Source organism: Anser cygnoides, chromosome 8 (genome assembly GCF_040182565.1).
Source record: "Anser cygnoides isolate HZ-2024a breed goose chromosome 8, Taihu_goose_T2T_genome, whole genome shotgun sequence".
Classification (NCBI taxonomy): Eukaryota; Metazoa; Chordata; class Aves; order Anseriformes; family Anatidae; genus Anser; species Anser cygnoides.
This window is the reverse complement of record NC_089880.1, coordinates 2,571,753-2,585,063: the sequence shown is the minus strand read 5'-3', so window position 1 is coordinate 2,585,063 and position 13,311 is coordinate 2,571,753. Positions and strand designations below refer to the sequence as shown.

At 37.4% G+C, this 13,311-nt stretch overlaps 1 protein-coding gene across 4 annotated transcripts in view; it reads right to left on the bottom strand.

Annotated features, from left to right (window-relative positions):
* The window catches only part of SLC44A3 (solute carrier family 44 member 3), a 116,920-nt gene that overhangs the window by 82,430 nt on the left and 21,179 nt on the right, over positions 1 to 13,311 (bottom strand). The window contains exon 1 of one of the 4 annotated variants that reach the window (XM_048067264.2): positions 6,108 to 6,128. The exons of the other annotated variants lie outside the window; for them this stretch is intronic. Within the exon in view, the coding sequence (XP_047923221.1) occupies positions 6,108 to 6,119 (12 nt within the window). The 5' untranslated portion in view covers positions 6,120 to 6,128. Of the gene's footprint in view, positions 1 to 6,107; positions 6,129 to 13,311 lie in introns of those variants that run through there. 4 annotated transcript variants of the gene reach the window in all.

Sequence of the window (13,311 nt, the reverse complement as noted above, 5' to 3'; positions counted from 1 at the left end):
AACAAGCAACAAAACACACAATTCTGAAGAAATATGGAAAGGGATGGAGAGAGAACTGTACAACAAACCAACCACCAGGAAATAAACAGAGTGAATCTAAGTCAGCAAACCGCAGCCAGACAGTTTGGGCTAGACAGTACAGTTTACATGGAGACTTGTGTTGAGGGTGTGAAACAGCTGTAGTGTATCAAACAATTGTCCACAACACCCTCTGATAGATTTTTATAGACTTTTTGCTGCCATGAAACCAGCCCTTATTTCTCACCTAGCCCCCAAGATGAGGGGCACTGGGGCACAGGGACTTTGCCTAGTCTGCTTAGTAGTGTTACTGCTAGTGCACTGGAAGGAAAAGGTGCTCCTGAGTCCTCACACTGTGCTTTACAATACATCCTTATGTGAGTCATGAAACAAGACTGGAGAGAAACTCTGTATGTGCACCCACCCGGATATATTTCTGTAAGGGCCTGTTGTAATCTTTGCTGAAGCGCAAGGTAATATCTATGAGCGGATGCAGCACACGCAAACCGGGTCATTAAGCAATAAACAGACATTACTATCTCGATCGTTCTCTTCATTAGTGCCAAAAGCTTTTAGTCTCTTGGGTGGAAGGTGTGTTTATCATCACAGTACACACCCAAACGTGTCTCACTGAGCTTATGAATCCTAACTAGCATTACCTTACGTAAATACAAGTTTCTCTTATCTTACTAAGGTGGAACATTTCCTATTGGTCTATTGGCCTCAGTATTACAGCAGTGAGGTACTAGCCCTTCTACCATTCTACTTTGGTATTTTATAACTTCATTCCAGGTGAAGAGCAATGCCTTGATCCCACTTTAATCCCACCTGGGATGACTGGCTGCAATACATATATTTGGACTACAAATACATATTTGTGGTATTAAAATGAAAACATTTGGTTTTAGTCTTATTAACATGCAAAGTTTAGAGCTTCAGATATCACTGAGGTACAAGCTAGCTTAGATAACATTTAGATTTAACTGAAGTCAGCAAAATACCTGTAAATGTATTATTGATTGGGAGAATGTTTAGTTATCACTAGATTTAAATTTGTGACTTAACACAGTGAAGCAGTAAAAGTCATACTGACAAGACTGAGCCGTAACCTCTTAACTGTAAATTGAAGGTGGAGACAGTGCTAGTGGACCTTCAAAGGAAGAATACAAGATAGATTTTCTGTACAAAGAAAAAAGTGAAAATGCAGTACAGATTGGGAGCTAAGAAAAATTTGCCACTGATCTGCAGTCTGCTTTAGAAGCATGTGAGCTGACAGCGTGTCCTACCAGGAACAAGGAGTTTAGGTTCCTTGGTCCACAGCTCAGCCACAAACGCCCCAATTACACTGCATTTGACAAATAAAGGGCTTTCAGAAACGATGACAGATTTCAAGGAGAAGCATGACTGACATCATGGGGTCAAAACTTAGCACTGACTGCGTATGCGATGACTAAAGAAAAACAAAGTAAAAAGGGCAGTGAGAATAATAAAACCCTAAAATGGTAGTGGGATTATTTGGAAATGTCTAAAGAAATACTAGCATAAATAAATGAGAGAAACTAAAGAAAAATAATCTAGGTAAATACTATCTTTTCACCTAAAAAAGCTGCCTAAGGAAATCCTATATCCAGTAGCAATTATGTTTAAAAATGCCTCTTTTCCTTTCTGATACAAAGGGAAAGAAATATTAGTTGTGACTGCAAATTGTATATATTATTGTTGCTCTATTGCAGCAGTTGTGTACTAAGAAATAATGGATTTTGAAAAAAAACAAAAACAGTGTTTTACAAAAGTATAACATTAAACACAAGCAAAAAATATTTTTACAAGCGTAGTGATTTTAGCCTGTGTCAAAGCAAATATTTTTCTGTGATGTTACAGCTCTAGGACAGGTTAACATGGCTTGCCATTTAGACATCTAGTATTTTGCCTATATGTCATACTTGAGCATGTCCAGTGCTCCTATAAATAAGCTATCAAATAAAACTCTATTTATTTCTTAAGCAAAACAGATTTTGCAAAGGTCAGAATCCTTCCTTCCCCTTTTCCAAAATAGGTGCGGAGCAATAGTAGAACTGATCCGTGCCTAGCTCTGCTAATGACTGAGCAGGTGAATTGCAGCTCCCATGGAGTCTCACTGACTGACCTCGTTTGCCATGAATTATAAAGTCTAAACTGCTACAGTCCCTTTTAAATACACTGTTGCCTTCAGAGATTTCAGAGTATTTTCAGTCATGCCCTCACAGAAGGCTGAGTGATTTTTCTCTTCCAAGCCTGTTTGGGACGGGCAAGGAGAACAGCTTCTGTCCACGCACCCACATACACACTTTTTTACTAACCCATTACCATGCTTTATCAGGCTCATGAGACTCTCATTTTCTCATCCTAACTGCTAGGATAACATCCTAACATCAAGAATATAGTTTCTAGTTGAAATGTACACTCACACCCTTGTTTATCTTTGCTTGCAGTAACTGCATTTGAAACAAGCTTCTTCTCTGCGAAGCACTAGTAACAGCAGCTCCTGCAAACTCTCCAGACAGTTGCTGACTTAACAAGCTAGGTCCTCGTTAGGACCTACGTTAGGACAGGAGGTCCTTTCCCCACGATGCCATTATCTCTCTTCAGACTTGAAAGAACTACTTTCCTCCTTTGTTTGGCCAAGGTGCGGTGTGTTAATCCATGCCCGTGACTGTAGCTTGACAGCTCAAAACCTTGCAAGTCAGAGCAGCAAGATATTACATCTACCCTGGTCTCCAGGGTACCTCAGAGGCCCAACTTTTACCAGGAATACCCTTTGTATATTAAAGACAAAGTGTTATATAAATATTGTTTCAGAAGCTTGTCTATCTTGTAGCATTTACAATTTCAGCTAAAGATAGATTGCTTCTTTAAGTAGTACTGTGTGTAACTAACTAATATATCTACTATATAACAACTTCAGTACTGGGGCGGACTGTAACCTTTAAATGTCTGGCACATGTTGATGCCTAACTTCTAAGTTATTTAAGAAGAAACTCTGAAGTTCCCACTGCACATCTGGCAAGAATTCCTGCTTCAGGTAGATAAAAGACTTTGCCTTCCAGTGGGAGGGAAGTAGAGTAGCATCACTTCTTTACAGAAGTAGGTCCTTTGAAACAACAGTGAGCCTTAGTGCAAGAGCTGGTATTGTTCCCAGCTGCTGCTTTGTTGGGAAGAGCAGCCTCTGACTGTAAACATCACTTGTTCCTGTTCCCTGGGAAGCCTCATTAGTGGACTTTGAATGTTCTTAGAAAAAGATGGATTAAGACTTCTCAAAATCCTTTCCTATTCTGACTAGATTTCTTGGCAAAGGATTAATTCATCATGGCCTGACTACGGTCTGCTGATCTGAACATATTTACAGGATGGTAAATTTTTGCCCTGCATCCTGGTGGTTTTTTTAAGGAAGCAGCCAAGAATGTTGTACAATCATTATCCACAACCTGCGATGATAGGAAACCAAATAGGAGTTATGGGTGTTTTACCCTGACATTGCAGGTATCTTGGCAATACCGATTTTTGATATGGTGTGGATAAACAAAGTCTGAGGAATACCATAAGTGGAAATAAAAACATTTCTGTAGAATCAGAAGAAACAAATTTCAAGTGTTGACAACACTAAAAATTACTTGATGGTTAATAGTGGTAAGTGAAATTCACCTGACCAAAAAAAAAAAAACCACACCACTAAACCCACAGCATTTAAATTTTAATTACTGCCCTTATCTGCTTTCTTTATCACATCAATAAAAATAGTGGTATATCTTGAGCTTATATTTTTGTGTTTTGCATGCCTACTGCTCTGCTTCTCTGTTTTTATAGTGGGCTGTTAGGAATATTAAATGTTGATGTAATCATACATATCTGTTTGGCAAGCTTTTAAGTTACACACAGATTATATAAAGCCATTTATAAATCTAAGGTAGCTGCTGTGTAAACTTCACTCATTTCCCTAGTTTCTTGTTTGCCACCTTCCCCCCAAACTAAGGCACAATTCTAGGCCCTTTAGCAGCTTTATGCAGCTGTTCATACATATACTGAAGTGCTCTTCATTACATTCTTTCTGCAGAAAGCCACTTGCACTGTTAAACATCTCCTAGGCTACTAGGAAATTTCGATTATTATTGTTTAATTTTCTTAACTTACTGTATGCTTTTAGTTTCTTAACCTGTTTGCAGCACTGCTTAGGAATCATAATCACATACTAAGAATCATAAGGTCTATCTCACTGTATAATGTTACCTACCTACAAATACGAAAGAATTCGGAGTCTTGCTCCATAATTCAGCGTGAATTTCAAAAAGCACTTCTGTAAGTACTCGTGTTTGGCTCAGTCACCCCCGCCCACAGCAGAAGCCATCCCCTGACTATTGTGGGAGAAAAGCCAACACATAATACATTGCTTGTAAAGGTAAGTAAGGGTACCGAGACTGGTACTCCCACTGTTTTATAGGCACCATTTTCACAGCACAAAGACAATGCAAGACACCTTTTGTTGTATACGTCTTCATAAGACTATATTCCTAAGACTGATTATTCATAGGAACATATTTTAAGCTACGTTATTTGTGGACTGGAAGAATTTCATTATCCTTGTAAAAAGTAACATTATCACCCCTTTGTCTAATAAAGAGGTGGAAAATGCTTGCAAGATCACAAAGCCTTCCTGTAAGCTTTATCAACTATTACAGATTTCAGATTAAACCGTACAGGGGACTTTACTGATATGAAGACACCTGGAAGGCATTTTAGCATCATACCAGATAAAAAGTACTCTAGGGAGCCATCTCTCTTTTTAATGAGGTAACATCCCACTGATTTCAACATCTCCCTGTTTTGCACACCTTGTGTATTCTTCCTTTCCTTCCCCATTCAAACAATTTCTAATAGCTGCTCTCTTACAGAAAGAAGCTTCACTTCTTTCTGTCTGACAGCTATAAAATGTTTAGAAGCTGTTAGTGTGTTTTATATTGTTATGTAGATGATGGTAGGAAGTTGAAAATGCTATGGATGCCTCCAGATCCACTTAGACTTACTGTGCAAGCTGCTCATTTCATTCCAGAAGGTGCAGGAAACTGATGGAGGTGCCAGCATGTACTCAGACTGAGATACATCCTGCAGTGCAGTCTTCAGGTAAACAGTGTCAGGCAGATATATTGGGCTGACAGTGGAATATGGGTCTTTTGTAACATGAATTAGAGATCTCTGTTTATTGGGGGAGAGATTCTGTATCACCAGTTTCACCATTTCCTCCTTCTGAACTCAAGGCAGGCTCTGAAGTAGAGCAGAAAATTTTTATGAAGCCTTTCAGCAATGCTTCTTTAACAATTAAAGACTCTAAAACATTAAAGAATTCACTAGATGCTGCATGAATTTTCTGCATAAAGTCATGGTGTTGGATCGCAGAGACCAAGAGTCAGGTTACATATTAGCACCCTCCATTCAATAGCACCCCCAATACTGTCCCCTCCCATCAGCCGGGCCTAGAACACTACACAAATTTTAATCAAGTTCCACAAGAAATGGGTGAGATAAGGAAAATAACAGGTATCAACAGCTTATGAAAAATAAAAACAAATCTCATAAAAATTATGTCCCCAAAGATAAATAAACACTCTTGGGAAGAGCTAGAAGTTGTCATCCCAGATTCTTTCTCCATAAATTTAATTGGTAGATTATGCTGCCTTTTAATACATGAAATTAGTAAATACAGAAGATAAAAATAGTCCTTTTGAGGCTACGTTGGAAAACAAGAAAATAGAAACGATGTTTAAGCTTTTAACTAAGTAATGAAGTCTTCTTTACAGCTTTTTTATACAGGAAAATTTTTTCAGCATCTGACTTCAATTCAGAAAATTCTCCTAGGACTGAATACTTGCATCTACTAGAAACTTCAAAATACCTTTTTTTTTTTTTTTTTTTTTGGAACATACCATAAATTCTGAACATAAACACTCAGCCAAGAAATATGATAGAAACCATATACAGACAGGTCCCAAGCAGCTACAAAATTCCAGTTAGCAAGATCCCTCAAAATCTGAGCATATGCAAATGAAATTTCAACAAACCTTCATTCTCATCACTTCAAAACAAAGGAGGCACACAGGAGAGAAAAGGAGAGTAAGTTTCTGACAGAGACTTGAACCTCTTAGAAAGGCCTTTCCTCCCTTTATGAACTACTGCAAAACTACAGAAGAGAAGCATGCTGGTTCTTAGGGTGTTAATTGACAAAGTAAATGGGACTAACTACTCTTCCAGGTGGTCTTAACTTCTGTTAAGTAAAATCTAGTTTGACAACTAGAGCCTCAGAGTGATACCTATCACATATTTTATCATCATTAACTGACAATCATTAATGGAGTTCTGTAGACTTACATAAGCTTTTGTAAACAAAGGTTTAGAAGAACACTGAAGGTTTACTCAAATTGGTTCTTTAAAGAAAGATTTGCACTAAGGAACTGTATCTGGAAGAAAATTAAAGCTATCTGAGGCAAAAGCTGACTGAAAGGTTATAGGAAATACAGACAGAACGGTATAAGCATTATTATGCTTTGGATGTGGGTGTTTTTAAGTAATGCAGTGGAAAAAAAAAAAAGGTATAATCCCTGACCAACGTTCAGGTAAACTGGCTGTGAATATGAGGAATACGTGGGTTTACAGCTGAGACAATCTTTCTCACCAGGCTGCAGAAAACAGACCTCATCTTGGGCTAGAGGAGCCCAGGTGCCTGCCTCCCTGTTGATGGAGGCTGCCTGCCTTTGGTGACCTCAGCCTGGACCTCTTCTGGCTTGCCTCTCTCTTGCCTGCCCGGGGAATGCTCACTTCCACTTACATTCTAAATAAAAGCAAGCCTGTAGACAGAGAAGTCAGAAAATCAGGTTCCTGAGAAGGAACAAAGTCAGCAACAGCTGGGTCAGGTGTCTTAGTCCATCTGCAACTGTGCCAGCCCCTTAAGTCTTCATTCAGTTTGAATGCCATTCCTTCAAAAGATCCCCAGAAAATCTGAGAAGCAAAATGCTCAACAGCAAGGGACAACGTTATGTTGATTTTAACAGTAGTCTACTTTCCTGCAAGTCTGCTATAGTGGGAAGATGAGGCCCTTCTCTAGTCATACCACATTATTAAAAAGAGTTAATATTGAGAAATGTATAAAAACTCAGCATTTGGGCTGATTATACTCTTAAATTAGTTGCATGTGTCTCAGTTAGGTTTTATTTTTATAAAGACAGGGGGCAAATTTCCTAGTGGAAATTCCCAGTGATGGTTTTAGCTGTGTACTCCTTGGTATTAAGAGTTTTTTCTTCAAACCTATACACTAATAACAGCAGGATAACCTGGCTGGTTTTTGAAGCAGTAGAACATAAATATTTTCAAACCCTTAAAAATGAATAATTTGGCCCAGTGATTTAAAAACAAAATTTGTCTCAATACCAATAATTTTTAGCAAAACAAACAAACAAACAAAAAAACAAACAAACAAAAAAAACACCTTCTGAAAGAAGGACAGCTGCTTTTCCTGTATGGAAAATACAGAAGTATTCAGGCATGGCCTCAGCTACCAAGTTTTGAAGGCACTGTGCCGATGACACTGCTCGTAGAGAATAAGTCTGGAGAAGAGCTTAAGAACAAAAGCAGTGAGATCCATACACTGAGATTATAGAATCATAGAATCATTACGACTGGAAAAGGCCAGCAAGATCATCTGGTCCAACCACCCCCCTACCAACAGTATCACCCGCTAAACCGTGTCCCTAAGCACCACGTCCAACCTTGCCTTAACAACCCCAGGGACAATGACTCCAACACCTCCAGAGATGAACCATATCTCTAACAGTATTTTCTTAGTTTGCATTAATTAAATCAGAACAGGTCTGTGCAGGAGCCTCTTAGTTTAACATACAGTTCTATCCACCCTGCAATAAGAATGTGAAATTCCACTCTTGACAGTTTTCAGCTAAACAACATTGATTTCACATGTGGATTATGTCCCTGGTGGAGACAGTCCTGTAAATGTATACCATCAAATTAAATCAGTATATTTTTCTGTCTGGGAATACCCACATAAATCATGATGTAATTCACGGGGTTTTTTCATTTTTTATTTTTTAAAAAATACCTTGTTTAGGAAAAGAGAACAAGGATGTGACTAGTAGTTGTAAAGAGAAGTAAAATAAGGAAGGAATAAAATCATGCAGTAAATAAGTGACTTTTACAAATACAATAAATCCAATAAAATTTCAGTGATTTCATGGCCTGCTTCTATTCCTTCTCACTCAAGAGCAAAAATAAAGTAGTCCTATCTGAATTACTTAGATTCACTTTTTTTACTAATTTACAGAAGCCCTAATAAAACCAGAACCTCAAATCTTGTATAGCCATCTACACATTACCAAGTGGGTGTATGACACTACAGAATCAACTTAGTACATTTCATATTCAAAACTTATATTAATAAACAGTTTGCATATGTTGCGAACTATGTGTTTCTTGTTTGTTTTGTCTCAGTGTTTCAGCACTATGGTTCCTGAAAACATGGAGATTATGAGAGCGAATGGTAACAGGCATTTTTAAACATATAACAGTTTAAATTATGACCCAGCATAGCATTAGGACATGACAGATAGTGTCCAAATGTGCTAGAAAGCCACAACCCTTAAACTTCCCTCTTTCTGATGTTGTGTCATCTGCTTCTTTAAAAATCCCATGTCTGCCTCTCTCTTTTCACTCACTTCTCCAGATGAAAAAACATAACAAGCAACACTTCCACCCCAAAAAAAAAGCACAAAAAGGAAAAGTTCAGTTGATCTCAAATAAAGAGATTACATGGAAAGCAAAAACATAAGAGTTTTGCAACAAAAATCTAGCGCACAGTTATGGTGCTGATGACTAGCATAAGCTAGGGTCTGAGAACAAAAAAGCAAAATATTTTGGTTCTTCATATACATTAAAATATGTGCTGTATAATTTCAGAGTATATTTGAAATTGATGTTTTACAGAAAGCTCATCTGTCAAGCTGGATATAGCATTTGGGGATATCTCATTGCTCTCTATGTCAATAAGTACCCCTTTGAGAAAAGGGAAAGAAGTGGTCCTTGGACCAGTTTCTACCACAAAGTAAATGCAGACTCATAGTTAAACCCATATTTAATAAGGCCTAAAGATTCCTTCATTTTTACTAGCACCAGTGTATCCTTTAAGTGTGTATCCCATGTTACTGGTAGTGGCAAAAGTGCAAATGCACACACACATTTTCACCACATCAGAGGTACGTTAGTCAACACGAGCCTTGGAAAGTCTGCAACACACAGCCAGTGCTGTATGGATCTACCCTGTCGCTGCAGTGGTTAACAGCTGGGGGTGTAGTTGTTTCATACCTGGAAATTATGATGCTCTGAGAATTTAACTCTGGATGTCAGCAGGAAAGTTTTCTTTGGAATTTTAAACCAGAATTGCTGTGAAATACACTGAGCTGGCTGGCAGAAGATACCATTAGCTGATGATTGTTTCCTTTGCAGAGAGGGTCAGGTCTTATGGAGAAAACAAAGTTCCTGTATGAATCGTAGTTTTAAGCCCGCTGATGAAGAACGTACTACAGCTGACCGATGTAGGTCTCGCATGCATATCCATATCTCATATACCTTGAACCAGATTTTCTTTTCATTATCAAATTAACTTCATAAAGCTTAAGTTCTTATATAAGCAGTGCAAACAAAATTAGTATATATGTCCTTTTAGATATATGTCCTTAGAGTTGCGCGGCTATATAAAGTTTAAAAATAAATGCAAATGATTTGGAAGTAGGTGATTTAAAACCCAGTTCCAAGTTCCTCAGGTTCAAACTTGTTATAAGCCACATACCTTCAAATTATAAATGTGGCTTGTAATTGAAAACTCTTCTGAAAATCTCTTTCAGATCTGGAGACAAATTACGCTCTTTTAGGACCGGAAGGTGACTTTTGATCTGTTTCAGTAGTACAGGTTTTTGCACCCAGAGGTTAATGATGTGTAGGAAAGCTGTTCATTCAAGTAGCACATCAGGTATTGCTTACACGATATTACACCAACACTAAAGAAAATGTTTCCAGACATCAGATCTATCTTAAAAATTGAAAACAGAAACTGGGATTACAAAGCTAGTTTAGCTAGCAGTGTAGAAGGAAAATCTCTGAATTTGAATTAGGACAGAAGTAATTGAGATGACTATTATTTGCTGTCTTTCTTCTGAAAGCACTATTGAAGGCAACTTAGTCATAGACCCGGTCGCTCATCTTCAAATCTAAGACACTTGAAAGAAAAAGAAAAAAACAAAAAAAAATTATACTTTTTGTAATACTTCCAAGAGCAGTAACTCCAGTTATAAAGCTGGAGTTGAGTCTCTGGATATATTCAACTCAAATGTGTGTTTTGCAATTTAAAAATGTCATGAAATGTCATGAAGAGAAAATGAAGTCTCTAGACAGATTAATATTTTTAATGTGAAGATAAATTTACATTGGATTTTTTTTTTTTTTTTTGCTAATATAGTTAGACCTGTGAAACTTTCCTGGCCAAAAACTTTCTGTATAGTTGTTTGATGTTCCAGCTTTGCTTTTGTAGGACAGTTCACTTATTTAACACAAGTATTCTATATGGGGGAAAAAAAAAAAAAAAAGGTTATGAGGCATGTTTTTTCTTATATTAATTCCCCTTGCATCTAAAAGCAAATTATCATAAACATTTTCATCTGGAACTACTGTTCTGAAGGATATATGAACCTAAGGATACAAAAATAATCTACCATTAATTCTGTCAATTACAGGAACATTTAAAAAGTTATTTTATACTAACAAAATGTTTTAATTTTTATTAACTAAATTTTCTTCATTGTACTTCACAGTGTCAGTTACTTTCCACTTCTATACTGACAGAGAGAACCAGGGAGAGTTGAGGAAACAGTACTGAATGGAATTATAAAACCCAGCCGAGTAGGAGGCTATTAAAAACACAACTGAAAGGGGAATTAGTTGCTGAGCAAAAACTATGGAAATGTGTCAAACACAGGCCGTATTTGCCAAGTGATCAAGACAAAATGTAAAGCTTTTATAGATGCTATGTACCATGGCAGTTTAATTTAACAGCATTTTTATTTGCAACATTCCTTTTTATATAACTGACTTTTCTTTCAGGGTTAAATCAGGACAAGATATGAATGTCAGCTACAAGTGACAGAGAAAAGAGGGATGGCAGAAGAGACTAACAAAAGCTGCTCTCCTGCTTGCCCCTCTCGAATAGGAGTCTGTACCACTGATCACCGGCAAATAACCAGAGAGGCAGAAAAAAAATTGCCTCTGTTTCTTTCTTGGCAGAAAGAAAATGTGTTTCTGTGTATTTGTTAGTTTCTTTAGACTTCTAATTTCTTCTATGCCATCAAGGCTAAGACCAGAAAAGTGTCTGTCTCCATCCTTTCTTTCAAGTAGCTCATAAAGGCCTGCATGAATCTGGTATTATGTGTGTCAGATTCCTGGTTAGATTGAATCATTAAGCCTTAGTCAATTCATGGGTAAAGCAGCCCCTATTTATATTCAGAAAGTGTCTGTGTTCCAGTTCTTAGGGCTACCTCCTTTCTTTTCTAGAAGATGCAAGTATCGAAACCTTTATCATACATAGGAATTAGAACAAGCAATGAAAGAGGAAATCCTCACTGTGTGCTTAATCAAAACCTCAAGTTACAGATTCAAAACTGTTAGTGAGCTGTGCACCACTACACGACTTCCCATTTAATGCAGGAAGCCTTTCCAAGTAGAGTAATGAACTTGCTAAACTCTGAATGATTTCGGACAAGAACGTATAAAGTATTCAGAAACATTTAAGACAAAAGAACAGAGGGGCTGGAGACAATCTTAGATTTTGGGGACACAGTTTTGGATTGGACACAAGATAGCAAGACTGGATATAAGCAGAATTGTGCAGTGAGGGTTTAAGGCTATGTCAAAAGAGATTGGAAGCTGAAATCCAGCCAATTCGGGCCTCTCTTACTGGAATTTCACCTCCCTTTTAATTCCTGTCTCTGCCTGGCAGTACTAAGTGTTTGCAAAAGTAACACCTCAGGTTCAAAGGACTGCAGAATTCTTCCTGAGATTTTAAAATTCCAAGGTGATAGAAACTCAGCTCAAGCCTCTGTTGTGTATCAAGGATGCCTACGCCAAGCATGCCTCACAACAGGAGAGAGGCAAGAAAGGATCCTGTGAAATATTTTAAAAATGCAGTCCAAGATTTTCTTTGCCTATTTTACATTTTAATTGCAAGACCTGGAGACTCTTAAAATTCCAACCAGATTAAGAACAAAGGAAAGTAATATGTAAGATTAGAACTAGGTGCTATAAAATTTTATGCCTCTTTTTACTAAAGCATTTCAGGAAAATTTATCAGGGCTGATCATTATTAAAAAAAAAAAAAAAAAAAAAAAGGAAATGCTATCAAGGAAAGCAACAGTAGATCCACCACAGTCCCAATTTTAATTTTATTGGGACTGCTAATTATCAGCACACCATTATCTACCTTCAATACATGCTGCACAATACTGTATTTGATCAAGGAAATTATCAGCACAAATGCTACAGGATATTCATCAGGAAAGGCAAAGCTATCTCTACCAATCTAAATCTTTCCAAATCTTTTCATATCTATCAAAAACGAATGTGCTGGAGCTGCATAGAGTGAATGGAGTTGTTATCAAGTTGATAGCGTACACTCTGAGCTTTGTAAGCACAAAGGAAACTATGCAAGTTGGACAGTCAGGTTTTGCACTAAATTAGGACTTGCACTAAAGAATGGAACAACCTCCAAGCAGATTACCTGCTGGACGTACACGTATGGAATTCAGGAGCAGGTATATTGTGCTGTATCTGTGTATCTACAGGACTGTAAGTATGCTTCTCTATTATTATCAGATACAACTTGGTTCTATTTACTTCTTTTTTCTTAGGCTCTCTCCCCAAAAGCCAAAGGGAAAAAAATAAAAACAATAATTGTGCTGAATTGCAGGGGAAGAATATATTTGCTCTGCATATCATTTGAACATTAGTCTCAAAGAAGTTCTTCTAACTCTGAGAAGCTAAGTTAGAAGAGGAAACTTATAAGAAGTCCTGTTTTCAACCCTCTGTTTGAACAGTTGAAGTGCTGCTATTTTTAATGAATCGGACTTGATTACATAAGTACCAAATTCCATGTTAGTTTCATGAATGCCCCTCATGGGCCCATGAACTCAGCAACCTCTTTCTCAAGTGCTTAAG